Below are 11826 nucleotides of genomic sequence, written 5' to 3'. Positions count from 1 at the left end.
CACATGATTTTTACACTAACTGAATCATTATTGATTCCAAGTGATTGATCAGCAAGATTCTTATATAAACATGAACCTACTACAAGTCAAGTGTGAAGTTTGTCCAACCTTCACTTTTGGAATTATCAATTTACCATATAATTACTTCAGATGTTTTCAGACTATACCATATTTACCCAGACATGACTGCATCAAACTTACCCAGACATCACCATGCCTACCCAGACATGACTGCACCACATTTGCCCAGACATGACTGCATCAAACTTACCCAGACATCACTATGCCTACACAGACATGACTGCACCAAGCTTACACATCACAATGCCTGTAGACCCAGACATGACTGCACCAACTTTACCCAGACATGACTGCACCATGCCTACACAGATATAACTGCACCACACTTTTTCAGATGTGACCGCACTTTGCTCACCCAGACATGACTGCAACATGCTTACCCAGATATCACCATGACATGACTGCACCACATTTACCGAGACATGGCTGCACCACATTTACCCAGACAGGACTGCATCAAACTTACCCAGACATCACTATGCCTACACAGACATGACTGCACCAAGCTTACACATCATCATGCCTGTAGACCCAGACATGACTCCACCAACTTTACCCAGACATGACTGCACCATGCTAACCCAGGTATTGCCATGCCTACACAGATATAGCTGCACCACACTTTTTCAGACATGACCGCACTTTGCTCACCCAGACATGACTGCAACATGCTTACCCAGATATCACCATGACATGACTGCACCACATTTACCGAGACATGGCTGCACCATATATACCCAGACATGACTGCATCAAACTAACATAGACATCACCATGCCTTCCCAGACATGACTGCTTCACATTGACTGAGATAAGACTGCCCCATATTAACTCAGACATAACTGCACCATGCTCACACAGACATCACCATCTTTACCGAGGCATGACTGCACCATGTTAACTCAGATAAACTACACAAAGCTTTAACCACCAAATAAGATAACAGAATGGTACTTACCCAGACAAGACATCCTTGGCCAATTGTGTTTTCCGCTTTTGTAACATCAATATCCTCTCCTCTATGGTTTCTTTACAAACAAATTTATGAATCTTGACATTCTTGGTTTGACCGACTCGGTAGATTCGATCACAGGCTTGATCCTCCAAAGCAGGGTTCCTACATGGAAGGATATGTGTTCATATGTTAAACCAATATTGTGAGCCACTACTGATGCAGTATTCATCGACTTGAAGCACAAAGTTTGGTATTTTTTACTAAAAAGGGCAAATTTTGAAGGACTTTTTCTGCTTGTTCCTTGGACAACCAGGTCTTACGTTCTGGTAGTCAAAACAGCAAGGTTGAGTAAACTGAACACCAGTTTTGGGCCGGTAGAACTCCCCTTTAGGTGGATCATAGGCCTGCCAGGGTACCACTAACTTCTTATGTTATTTCTCCAGAATGATCGAAGTGTGATACCGATTTAACAATTTTTACCAATTTGGTGGTATTTGGTCATACAATGGAATCTGAAGTTGATTTTGGCTTTCCTTACAGAAATTTGGTTCTTTTGGACAACCATTAAACAATTGCCCTGGTCTAAAATGTTCCATGGATAAGGAACCATGTTTCATTGACATGCATCTTCTAGCCATCTCGTTCTGCTTGTCCACCACCTGTCTCAATTTGTCGACCACCTGTCCCCATTTTGTCCACCACATGCCCCCAATTGTCCACCAAGGAGCAGGGGGAAACAAAATGGAATTTTTGTTGCTCTTTGATAACCATATTAAAACCTCAAATGCTTGACCTATGACCTCACCAATGCATATCCATCATGAAGAGATGGTTTCCACCAATCAGATTCAGACCGACTCCACCGGCTTTAAGGGACAGCAACATGACTTGAGGCCCCCGTCGATTGTTGTTGAAATCCTCGACAGCTTCACTCCTCTTCTTCTGAGAGACTGTTCCACTTATTTTGAGGGTTTCTATATTTGCTTCTTGCAAGTGAATGTCCATAACCTCCAGCATCTGAGTCCACTGTGATACTACTACACACTTTGAACGTCCTCCCTCGGTGGAGTCCTCCCTCTGCATCTCCCGAATAGCGTCCAAAACCACCTTGACCTGTCCGACGATGCGAGGAAAAAAAAGAGAGCAGCAGTTATTAGTGATAGCATTAGTCATAATCTATCACTGAAACCAATCATGCATATCATGTCTATACTATTGAATTTACACTGATCAGTTTTCAATGCCATCCAAAGTCATTTCTTTTGCTGAAAATCTGTGGACCAAACACTGAGCGATTTACAAATGCTTACAATACTGAAGATGGAAGCAAACTGTTAGCAGGAAGTATCTCACACCTTTGTCATATCTATTCAGAAAGATATATATAGATATACTCTGAGCTCCAACCTATAAACACCAGACCAGCTACAATCCAGCGTCAATCTAGTTACTGTCGAAATTCTCTCTCGAAATAAGAAACACAGGCTTGTCTAGCTTTTGAATTGACCAATCGTTATCATGGCATTACTTAGAAGGTTTCTTCTCGTAGTAAGGATATGTCTCTGGTGTTTGACTGCAACTTCACAGGCACAAATGTTTGTAGAACATCCCATGGCGTTAACGGTTATGAGTGGTGCAGAGGCCAGTTTCTCTTGCGAGACTGATGATCTAGCTACTGGACAGACCATTAACTGGTTCTTTGGCCAGGACATCAAGATATCATCAGGAAATAATGTTCAAATTATGAACTCTGAAAACAGATTCTCTTTAAGGCTGAACAGCGCCCAGATCATCGACAGCCGAGCGTATTACTGCGCTGTTGTGAATGGGTCAGGAAGCATCCTTGTGCGGTCATCTAGTGCAAGTCTAAATGTGCAGTACCTACCGGGAGGTAATGAACCAACATGCCAAGGTGGTGGAACTATCGTTGAAGGTGAGCTCACAACTATTTTATGTGATACTATCAAGGGTAACCCTATAGTCATATTAGAATGGACTCGGTCAGATGGGGAAAGTATTAATCATGGCGGAGATGTAATGTTTCAGATCAAAGACGAGGGCCGCACAGAGATAAGCTACCCGTTTAATATCACTAGAAACGACCTCGATGTAACCTTCACATGTACTTCAACAAGTGAAGCCTTCCAAGACTATCGGGCCACATGCAATTTAACATTCAACGTCCTCTACCCTCCTGACGATCCAATCGTATAACCCGTAGAAGGACCACCTGACCAAGGTAACCTGACATGTCAGTCCACAGGTAACCCACCGCCGGAGTTACGTTGGTCGGTTCAAGGCGACTCAAACTACACTGTGACCATTCAGGAAAACAGTATCATGTGGAATACCAGTCAGTCTTGCGTCATCTTAACGATGGCTGTGTGCATGGTCAATAACAGTGAAGGTTTGTCCATGAGAACATGGACTATCTGTGATCCAAGAGATGAAGAACAGACAACAACGGTCAAAGTCTATACAAAGGTAGAAGAGACCCAGAGAAGCTTCAATACTGGTCCAACAACGGTAATACCAGATAATACATACTTGACAATCATCATTATTCTGGCAGTATGCTGTAGCATGTTGGTGTTGGTATTGGTTGTGTTAGTGATTTCCATGGTGATGTGGAATAAATGTCGACAACAGGATGAAACAAAAAAGAGCGCCAGCAGAGGCAGCAGCCGGGATCGCAGGGTTGGTGGAGTAGAGGATGAAGATAATGAGGGATACACCTCCTCTTTTGGAGGAAGCGTGGCGGCCAGATCCATTGAGGATGAGGATTACGATAAGGTGGGATACACCTCCTCTGTTAGAGGAAGCATGGCCGGTATATCCCATGAGGAGAAAGATTCTGAACACGCTTACTCAAAAACTATTCATTATATAGCCTAGGGGTATCACTGGACCCTCTGTAGTATTCACTAAACATTATTGGACTTCTCATTCATTACATAGCCTAGGGCTATCACTGGACCCTCTGTAGTGTTCAGTAAACATTAATGGAGGCATCCATCATTCATTACATAGCCTAGGGGTATCACTGGACCCTCTGTAGTATTAACTAAACATTAATGTCATCATCATTCATTACATAGCCTAAGGTATTACTGGACGCTCTGTAGAGTTAACTAAACATTAATGGAGTCATCATTCATTACATAGCCTAGGGGTATCACTGGACCCTCTGTAGTGGTAACTAGACATTAATGTAATCATCATTCTTTACATAGCCTAGGGGTATCACTGGACCCTCTGTAGTGTTAACTAAACATTAATGTCATCATCATTCATTACATAGCCTAGGGGTGTCACTGGACCCTCTGTAGTGTTTATTAAACATTAATGTAATCCTCATTCATTACATAGCCTAGGGGTGTCACTGGACCCTCTGTAGTATTAACTAAACATTAATGGAGTCATCATTTTAAACATAGTTGTGCTGTGTTGATGTATTGCCATACATACATGATATCATGTGTACACTTTATGGCTAAGGATAGAGATGTATGAAGTTAACCAGAATGCAAAATGCATTGAGGTTTCCATGACTTCAATGCACTAGACTTCTGCTTGTTAGTATAACCAGAACTACTGTAGCTATTACAATACCACTATGGCATGATAAACACAGGTCAGTCTACTGTACATGGCTATACACACCTCCACCAAAAACAATAGGGGTATTGTTCTCAAATCTCAATATTATGAATCCACACACCAAGTATTAGAGGTATTCCACAATTTCCATCATTAGATATCATGTAAAAGTTTTTTCAGAGTTTGACCTCCTGGTGACCTATATGAGATTTGACCTCACATGCAATAGGATTCTTGTACCCAATATGGCAAATCCATATACCACGTATGAAAAGTATCCATGATTTCTACCATGAGAAATCATGTTTTGAATGTTTTTCAGGCCTTGACAAATATTTTTAAAAGTACTCGCTTTTAGGCAACCATGGCTAAAAATCTACTCGCCAAATTTCACTCGCCAGTAGGCCTATGATTGTTCTTCAAGTCTCTAAAGTAAAAATCTGCAACAATACTTTCTATGAACAAAGGTTAGGCAGTTAGGCAGACTACATGGTGCTACGTAATTGCACATTGGAAAGTCATGTTTCTTTGCAGTATAAAATTTAAACTTGAAACAATGAAAATCTGAGGTTGTAACAGCATCTATCTTCCAAAAATCCTAGCAGCCACAACAGCAAACTTGTCTCAAAACTCCTTAAACTTTTCTATACTTTTCAAATTATGACTGATAGCCAGTAGGAAAATGCCTTAAGAAATAATTAAGGAGATGTTTTGCCATCTTAAGTGTATTGGTATTCTGACTGGTATTCTTTTTCAGGTTGTTGTGTTATCGAACCCTATTCTACCCAACCGTTGCTGGCCTAGACAACATAAAATTGCTCACAGACCTAGCCAGGTTTGTTCAAGTTGTCCCATAATCATAAACGTGACGAAAGTTGAACGTTACTTTTAAGGCCTTGCTAAGCTGAAACTGTTGGAAGAGACTACACAAATTGAGATCAACAAGCCGATCCAGACAAAAGCTTGTGAACTCACTGCCAAAGTAAGACCGTTTTACACAATTACTGTATTTCGCATTGAGATTGGTCTTAGTAAAAAATCTAACTAGATGAACTGTTAAGTTTCATAAACGCTGCCTGGTAACAACGGAACTACTGTACATCGGACCTGAAATCAATATGACTGAAAACATGCAATAGAACCGATGTACTACAAAGTACACCTTTCTGCACGCAAAATAAGGTTTCCGAGCGGCACGATTAAGCCAATGGGGTGTTTTCAGTGTCAGATTCTAGAGATGCCCATAAGCTCATTTCCAATTGCTAATAGCCTCCTAATCGTATGAGGCGTAACGCACATGTTATCTGATAGGCTGGTCTGTGGATGATACTGTAGCTTATAAAACAAGGTTTCCACAATTTGGCATCAGGTGACTTCAAGTGACCTTTGACCTCAATAAAATCTTGTACTGAACGTGTACCAACTACATACTAAATATGAGATTCATCCAACCTTCCCTTCTTGAGTTATCATGTTTACAAAGTTTTCACAATTTGACCTCTAGTGACCCCAAATGGACTTGGACCTCCACCAACAACTGTAGGGATCTTGAAACTCATGTGGTACTCCTTCACACAAAATGCAAGATTGATCCACTCTTTTCTTTTGAGATATCGTGTTTACAAGGTTTACTCAATTTGACCCCCGATGACCCCAAATGACCTTTGATCTCCCTAAAAAAACTATAGGCTGTTGCTCCTAAATGTGGTCCTCCTACTTACAAAATATGAGATTGGTCCAAGTTTTATACCTCCTTGGGCTATTGTGTGTACAAGGTTTTCACTATTTGGCCCCTGGTGACCCCAAATGACCTTTGATCTCTCCACAAAATAATAAGGTTTTCTACTCAATGTGGTACTCATATACACCATGTATTAGATTGGTCCAAGCTTCCCTTCTTGAGATATCGTGTTTACAAGTGAGGCGTCACACACACGTACACGCACTCTCCCTCTGCATGAATGCTATTGGGTACGATTATCATCGAAACCAAAAAGGGAACTAAAAGCATTAAGAAGAGAAAACAGATCAATTAGGGAAGTGACAGGACAGAAGGGGTGAAATGGGGGGGAGTGGGGTAAGTGGAGGGGATGGGAAAGGATCCGGGATCCTCTTTAAACCTCATATTTCTCAAAATTCTAAAACAATCAACATTTGTACCAAAAACTGTAAAATCCCATACCACATGATACCTAGCCACCAAAGACTTTCTCTACTAACTTGCATATTTGTTTTGTTTTAATGCATTGCTTAAATAGGAGCCAAACCTTCTGGATAATAATTATCTAATTTTAAAAGTCTGGGAAATGTTATTTTGTTTGTTTTCAGTGACCTTTTGAATAAACAATTGTTGCCTAGCAACAATGTAGTCTGCTATATCGTCAAGAAACCTTCATTGAAATAATAAGCCTGTCTGATAATAATACCACAGCATTGGAATAAGAAAAAGAAATGATGAACAAAACCTCCCCCAAAGAAAATGAAGAAAGTCAAAGCAATATGGAGCAAGAGAAAGACAAATACCATAGAAATTGATATGGATAGAACACTGACACAGTGTGTTTTAGCAGTGAAGCCTTGAAAATTAATGAAGGCGCTTTCTGTGTACGGCAAAAACCCAGATCATCTGTACGTCTCCATACATTCAGTGTGTATTCTACTCTGAAACTGAATTTCATTTTAACCGTTTTTTCGAAAGAGTATTTGTACTTTTCACAAGAGAGACATGCTATGACGACCAGAGTGGTGAGTACTTTACTTCTGACTTTAAGAACCAACTTTGAAAACCATTCTTTCCCCTGTAATGACCCGAGCAAGTGGAGCGACAAATCAAAGTTACAATGCAGTAACGTTAGTCGTAACGCAGCAATACCATTGACATTGTTTAATATAGGCCTAGTTCCTAAATCCCACAACTGAGACTACAGTACTAGCTAGATACGGTAGGCCTAGTACAGTAAGTATTCAGGTAGACCAACATCAAGCTCATTGCAACTTAAAACTTGGACAGTGGCTTATGTGTTGGAAAATGATCCCCTAATGGTAAAGAGCTTTCCATAATGGAACAATGATAGGTTGAAAATTTCTCCACAATCTTAATTACCAGGTGATATCTTTGCAGATGGTGTTCAGCAAGTGAAGTAACTCTGGAAACAAATTATTTCTTGGAAGGAGTGACCCACAGTTTGTGTCATGATGAGATTAATCAAGTTGTTCTACTTGATAATTTTGAGATTTTCTGTTTTTCTTTTCTCCAGACCCAAGTCGAGGAATTCTGAATTGCATTGGAACAATTAAATTATGCTACTGACACATGCGGATTTATGTGGGCAAACTAGCTATTTTGTGAATCAAAGATTGAAAGAGCTGAATGGGATCTGGAGTAAAATAGTAATCAATAAGCAAGTCTTGTTAGAAATGAATTCACTAAGCCCAGGATATAACAGTCATCCCATGTTATTCTGGCATGTGGATCTATTGTTAGGGATACAGTTTTAAGTAAAATGAGGTTGTGATAATTTTTGTTATTAGGATTTTGTCATATCGCATCCTAATTAAGGACAACCGTAGCTGGTAAAGGGGTCTAGGCTTACTATATCCCGTGTCCCGTGAATAACAATACAACAGATAAGCAGACGACACTAGTAAATTATTTAAGATTCCTATGTAATTGCTTCTACTATCGCTTCCTAAGAATTACAAAGTGTAACTACAGTCCACTGCGACATTTTCGACGATTTTGCACCCAAATGCATCAAGCGATATCCCCATTTCGAGTAATTTATGTCAACTTTATCACTTTAGTTTAGTCAAACAAGTAGTGTTTGTATTTCGCGCCGGTTCTTTCTTTTCGTACATAGAAAGCGCCACCACTTGATGAGTGGTTTCAGTATATGTCGCATGACGTCATTCTATCCTAATCAACTTCTAAGACAAATATGCACAGCCAAAAGATTTGACTTTTTACATGAAGGAGGAAGTAATTGATAGCATTGTCATAAACTATCACTGAAACCAATCATGCATATCATGTCTATACTATTGAATTTACACTGATCAGTTTTCAATGCCATCCAAAGTCATTTCTTTTGATGAAAATCTGTGGACAATATACTGAGCGATTTACAAAAGCTTACAATACTGAAGAGGGAAGCAAACTGTTAGCAGGATGTAACTACCACCTTTGTCATTTCTATAGAAAGATAGAAAGATATATATGGAAAGATATATATAGATATATACTCTGAGCTCCAACCCATAAACACCAGACCAGCTACAATCCAGCATCAATCTAGTTTCTGTCAAAGTTCTCTTTTGAAATAAGAAGCACAGGCTTGTCTAGCTTTTGAATTGACCAATCATTATCATGGCATTAATTAAAAGGTATCTTCTCGTAGTAAGGATATGTCTGGTGTTTGACTGCAACTTCACAGGTACAACTGTTTGTAGAACATCCCATGCCGTTAACGGTTATGCGTGGTGCAGAGGCCAGTTTCTCTTGCGAGACTGTTGATCTAGCTACTGGACAGACCATTAACTGGTTCTATGGCCAGGACACCAAGATTACATCAGGATCATCAGGAAATAATAATGTTCAAATTATGAACACTGGAAACAGATTCACTTTAACGCTGAACAGCTCCCAGATCATTGATAGCCGTTCGTATTACTGCGCTGTTGTGAATGGGGCAGGAAGCATCCTTGTGCGGTCACTTACTGCAAGGCTAGATGTGCAATACCTACCGGGAGGTAATGAACCAACGTGCCAAGGTGGTGGAACTATCATTGAAGGTGAGCTCACAACTATTTTATGTGACAGTAGCAAGGGTAACCCTTTTGTCATATTAGAATGGACTCGGTCAGATGGGGAAGGTATTAATCACAGCCGAGATGTAACGTCTCAGATCAACAACGAGGGCAGGACAGAGCTAACCTAACCGTTTAACATCACTAGAAACGAACTCAATGTAACCTTCACATGTACTTCAACAAGTGAAGCCTTTCAAGAGTATAGGGCCATGTGCAATTTAACATTCAACGTTCTCTACCCTCCTGACGATCCAATCGTAGAACCCGTAGAAGGACCACCTGACCAAGGTAACCTGACATGTCAGTCCCCAGGTAACCCACAGCCGGAGTTACGTTGGTCGGTTCAAGGCGACTCAAACTACAATGTGACCATTCAGGAAAACAGTATCATGTGGAATACCAGTCAGTCTTGCGTCATCTTAACGTTGGCTGTGTGCACGGTCAATAACAGTGAAGGTTTGTCCATGAGAACATGGACTATCTGTGATCCAAGCGATGAAGAACAGACAACAACAAGAAAACCAGATGAAACAGACTCAACAATCATCATCATTCTGGCAGTATGCTGTAGCATAATCGTGTTGGTTGTGTTAGTGATTTCCGTGGTGATGTGTAAGAAATGTCAACGAGAGGATGAAACAACTAAGAGCGCCAAAGGGGTATCACTGGACCCTCTGTAGTGTTAACTAAACATTAACCGTGTTATGATTCATTACATAACCTAGGGGTATCAGTGGCCCTCTTTAGTGTTCACTAAATATTAATGGAGTCATCATTCATAACATAGCCTAGGGTATCACTGAACCCTCTGTAGTGTTAACTAAACATTAATGGAGTCATCATTCATTACATAGCCTAGGGGTATCACTGGACCCTCTGTAGTGTTAACTAAACATTAATGGAGTTAGGATTCATTACCTAGCCTAGGGGTGTCACAGTACCCTCTTTAGTGTTAACTAAACATTAATGTAACCATCATTCATTACATAGCCTAGAGTAACACTGAACCCTCTGTAGTGTTAACTAAACATTAATGGAGTCATGATTCATTACATAGCCTAGGGGTATCACTGGACCCAATATAGAGTTAACTAAACATTAATGGAGTCATCATTCATAACATAGCCTAGGGGTATCACTGTACCCTCTGTAGTGTTAACTAAACATTAATTGAGTCATCATTCATCACATAGCCTAAGGGAATCACTGGACCCTCTGTAGTGTTAACTAAACATAAATGGAGTCATCATTCATTACATAGCCTAGGGGTATCACTGGACCCTTTGTAGTGTTTATTAATCATTAATGTGTGGATGTACTCACAGAACAATACTTGAAAGGTTATATAGACTTCAAAAACTTGTCATTTGTAATATTTGTAATACACATTTTAGGTGTAATACTGCACCTCTCTTTAAAGAGCTTAAAATTCTTACTCTCTTTGACCTTTATCATTATCAATTTGGTATTTTTTTATATAAATTTCACAAAGGAAGCCCCAGTAGCTTTCAATAATTTCTATTGTAGTCACTCAGAATATCATAACTTTAACACTCGTTATAAACACTCTTTAAGTCAACCATATTCTAGAACTATATGAAGTCAAAATCAAGTACGAAGTAATGGTGGACATTTCTGGAACTCACTTGATCAAGATATCAAAAATTCAAATACTGTTAACTCATTTTAAAGAAAACTCAAGCATTTAATGCTTGAGTTTTCTTTTAAATACCTTTTAAATAATAGTACAAACCACCCACTCTGAGTTGTTACATTGTCTCTTTGTATGGATTTGCTTTACCTATCTTCCCTTCCTCTTTATTTATTTTTTTCTCTGTTTTTTCTCTTTACTCTCTCTGTACTTATGTGAGTTTTGAAATTTTCTTTTGTTTGTTAAGGGTCCAGACTCGAAAAGTCTCTACTTTCTTCTGGTTCCTCCACTTCCATTATAGCATATTTTGAACTTTGTTTATTGTTATTTCATCATAATGTGAGTAAATTACTCATTGATTCTGTTACTGTTTATTTATATGGAAAGCAGAAAATAAACTTGAAAATTAACTTGAAACTTGATATAGTCATCATTCATTACATAGCCTAGGGGTATCACTGGACCCTCTTTATTGTTCACTAAACATTAATATTGTTATGATTCATTAACTACTGTAGCCTAGGGGTGTCACTGGACCATCTGTAGCATTAACTTGCTGTATTGATGTATTGCCATACATACAGTACATGTTATCATGTGTACACTTAATGGCTAAGGATAGAGATGTATGAATTTAAAAAGGGAACTAAAAGCATTAAAAAGAACAATTAGGGAAGTGACAGGACAGGAGTGGTGAAATGCAGTGAGTTGATTGGAGGGGCGTTAAGTG

The 11826-nt window shown here is 39.5% G+C and overlaps 1 protein-coding gene across 1 annotated transcript in view; it reads right to left on the bottom strand.

Annotated features, from left to right (window-relative positions):
* The window catches only part of LOC139967349 (transcription termination factor 2-like), a 66822-nt gene that overhangs the window by 2480 nt on the left and 52516 nt on the right, over positions 1 to 11826 (bottom strand). Inside the window, exons 18-19 of the mRNA XM_071971042.1 lie at positions 1842 to 2149; positions 1040 to 1198 (exon numbers count right to left, since the gene is read on the bottom strand). Coding sequence (XP_071827143.1) covers positions 1040 to 1198; positions 1842 to 2149 — 467 coding nt within the window. The remainder of the gene's footprint in view (positions 1 to 1039; positions 1199 to 1841; positions 2150 to 11826) is intronic.

This window comes from Apostichopus japonicus, chromosome 5 (genome assembly GCF_037975245.1).
Source record: "Apostichopus japonicus isolate 1M-3 chromosome 5, ASM3797524v1, whole genome shotgun sequence".
NCBI lineage: Eukaryota > Metazoa > Echinodermata > Holothuroidea > Aspidochirotida > Stichopodidae > Apostichopus > Apostichopus japonicus.
The sequence above is the reverse complement of the archived record's forward strand: the minus strand, read 5'-3'. Positions and strand labels throughout refer to the sequence as shown.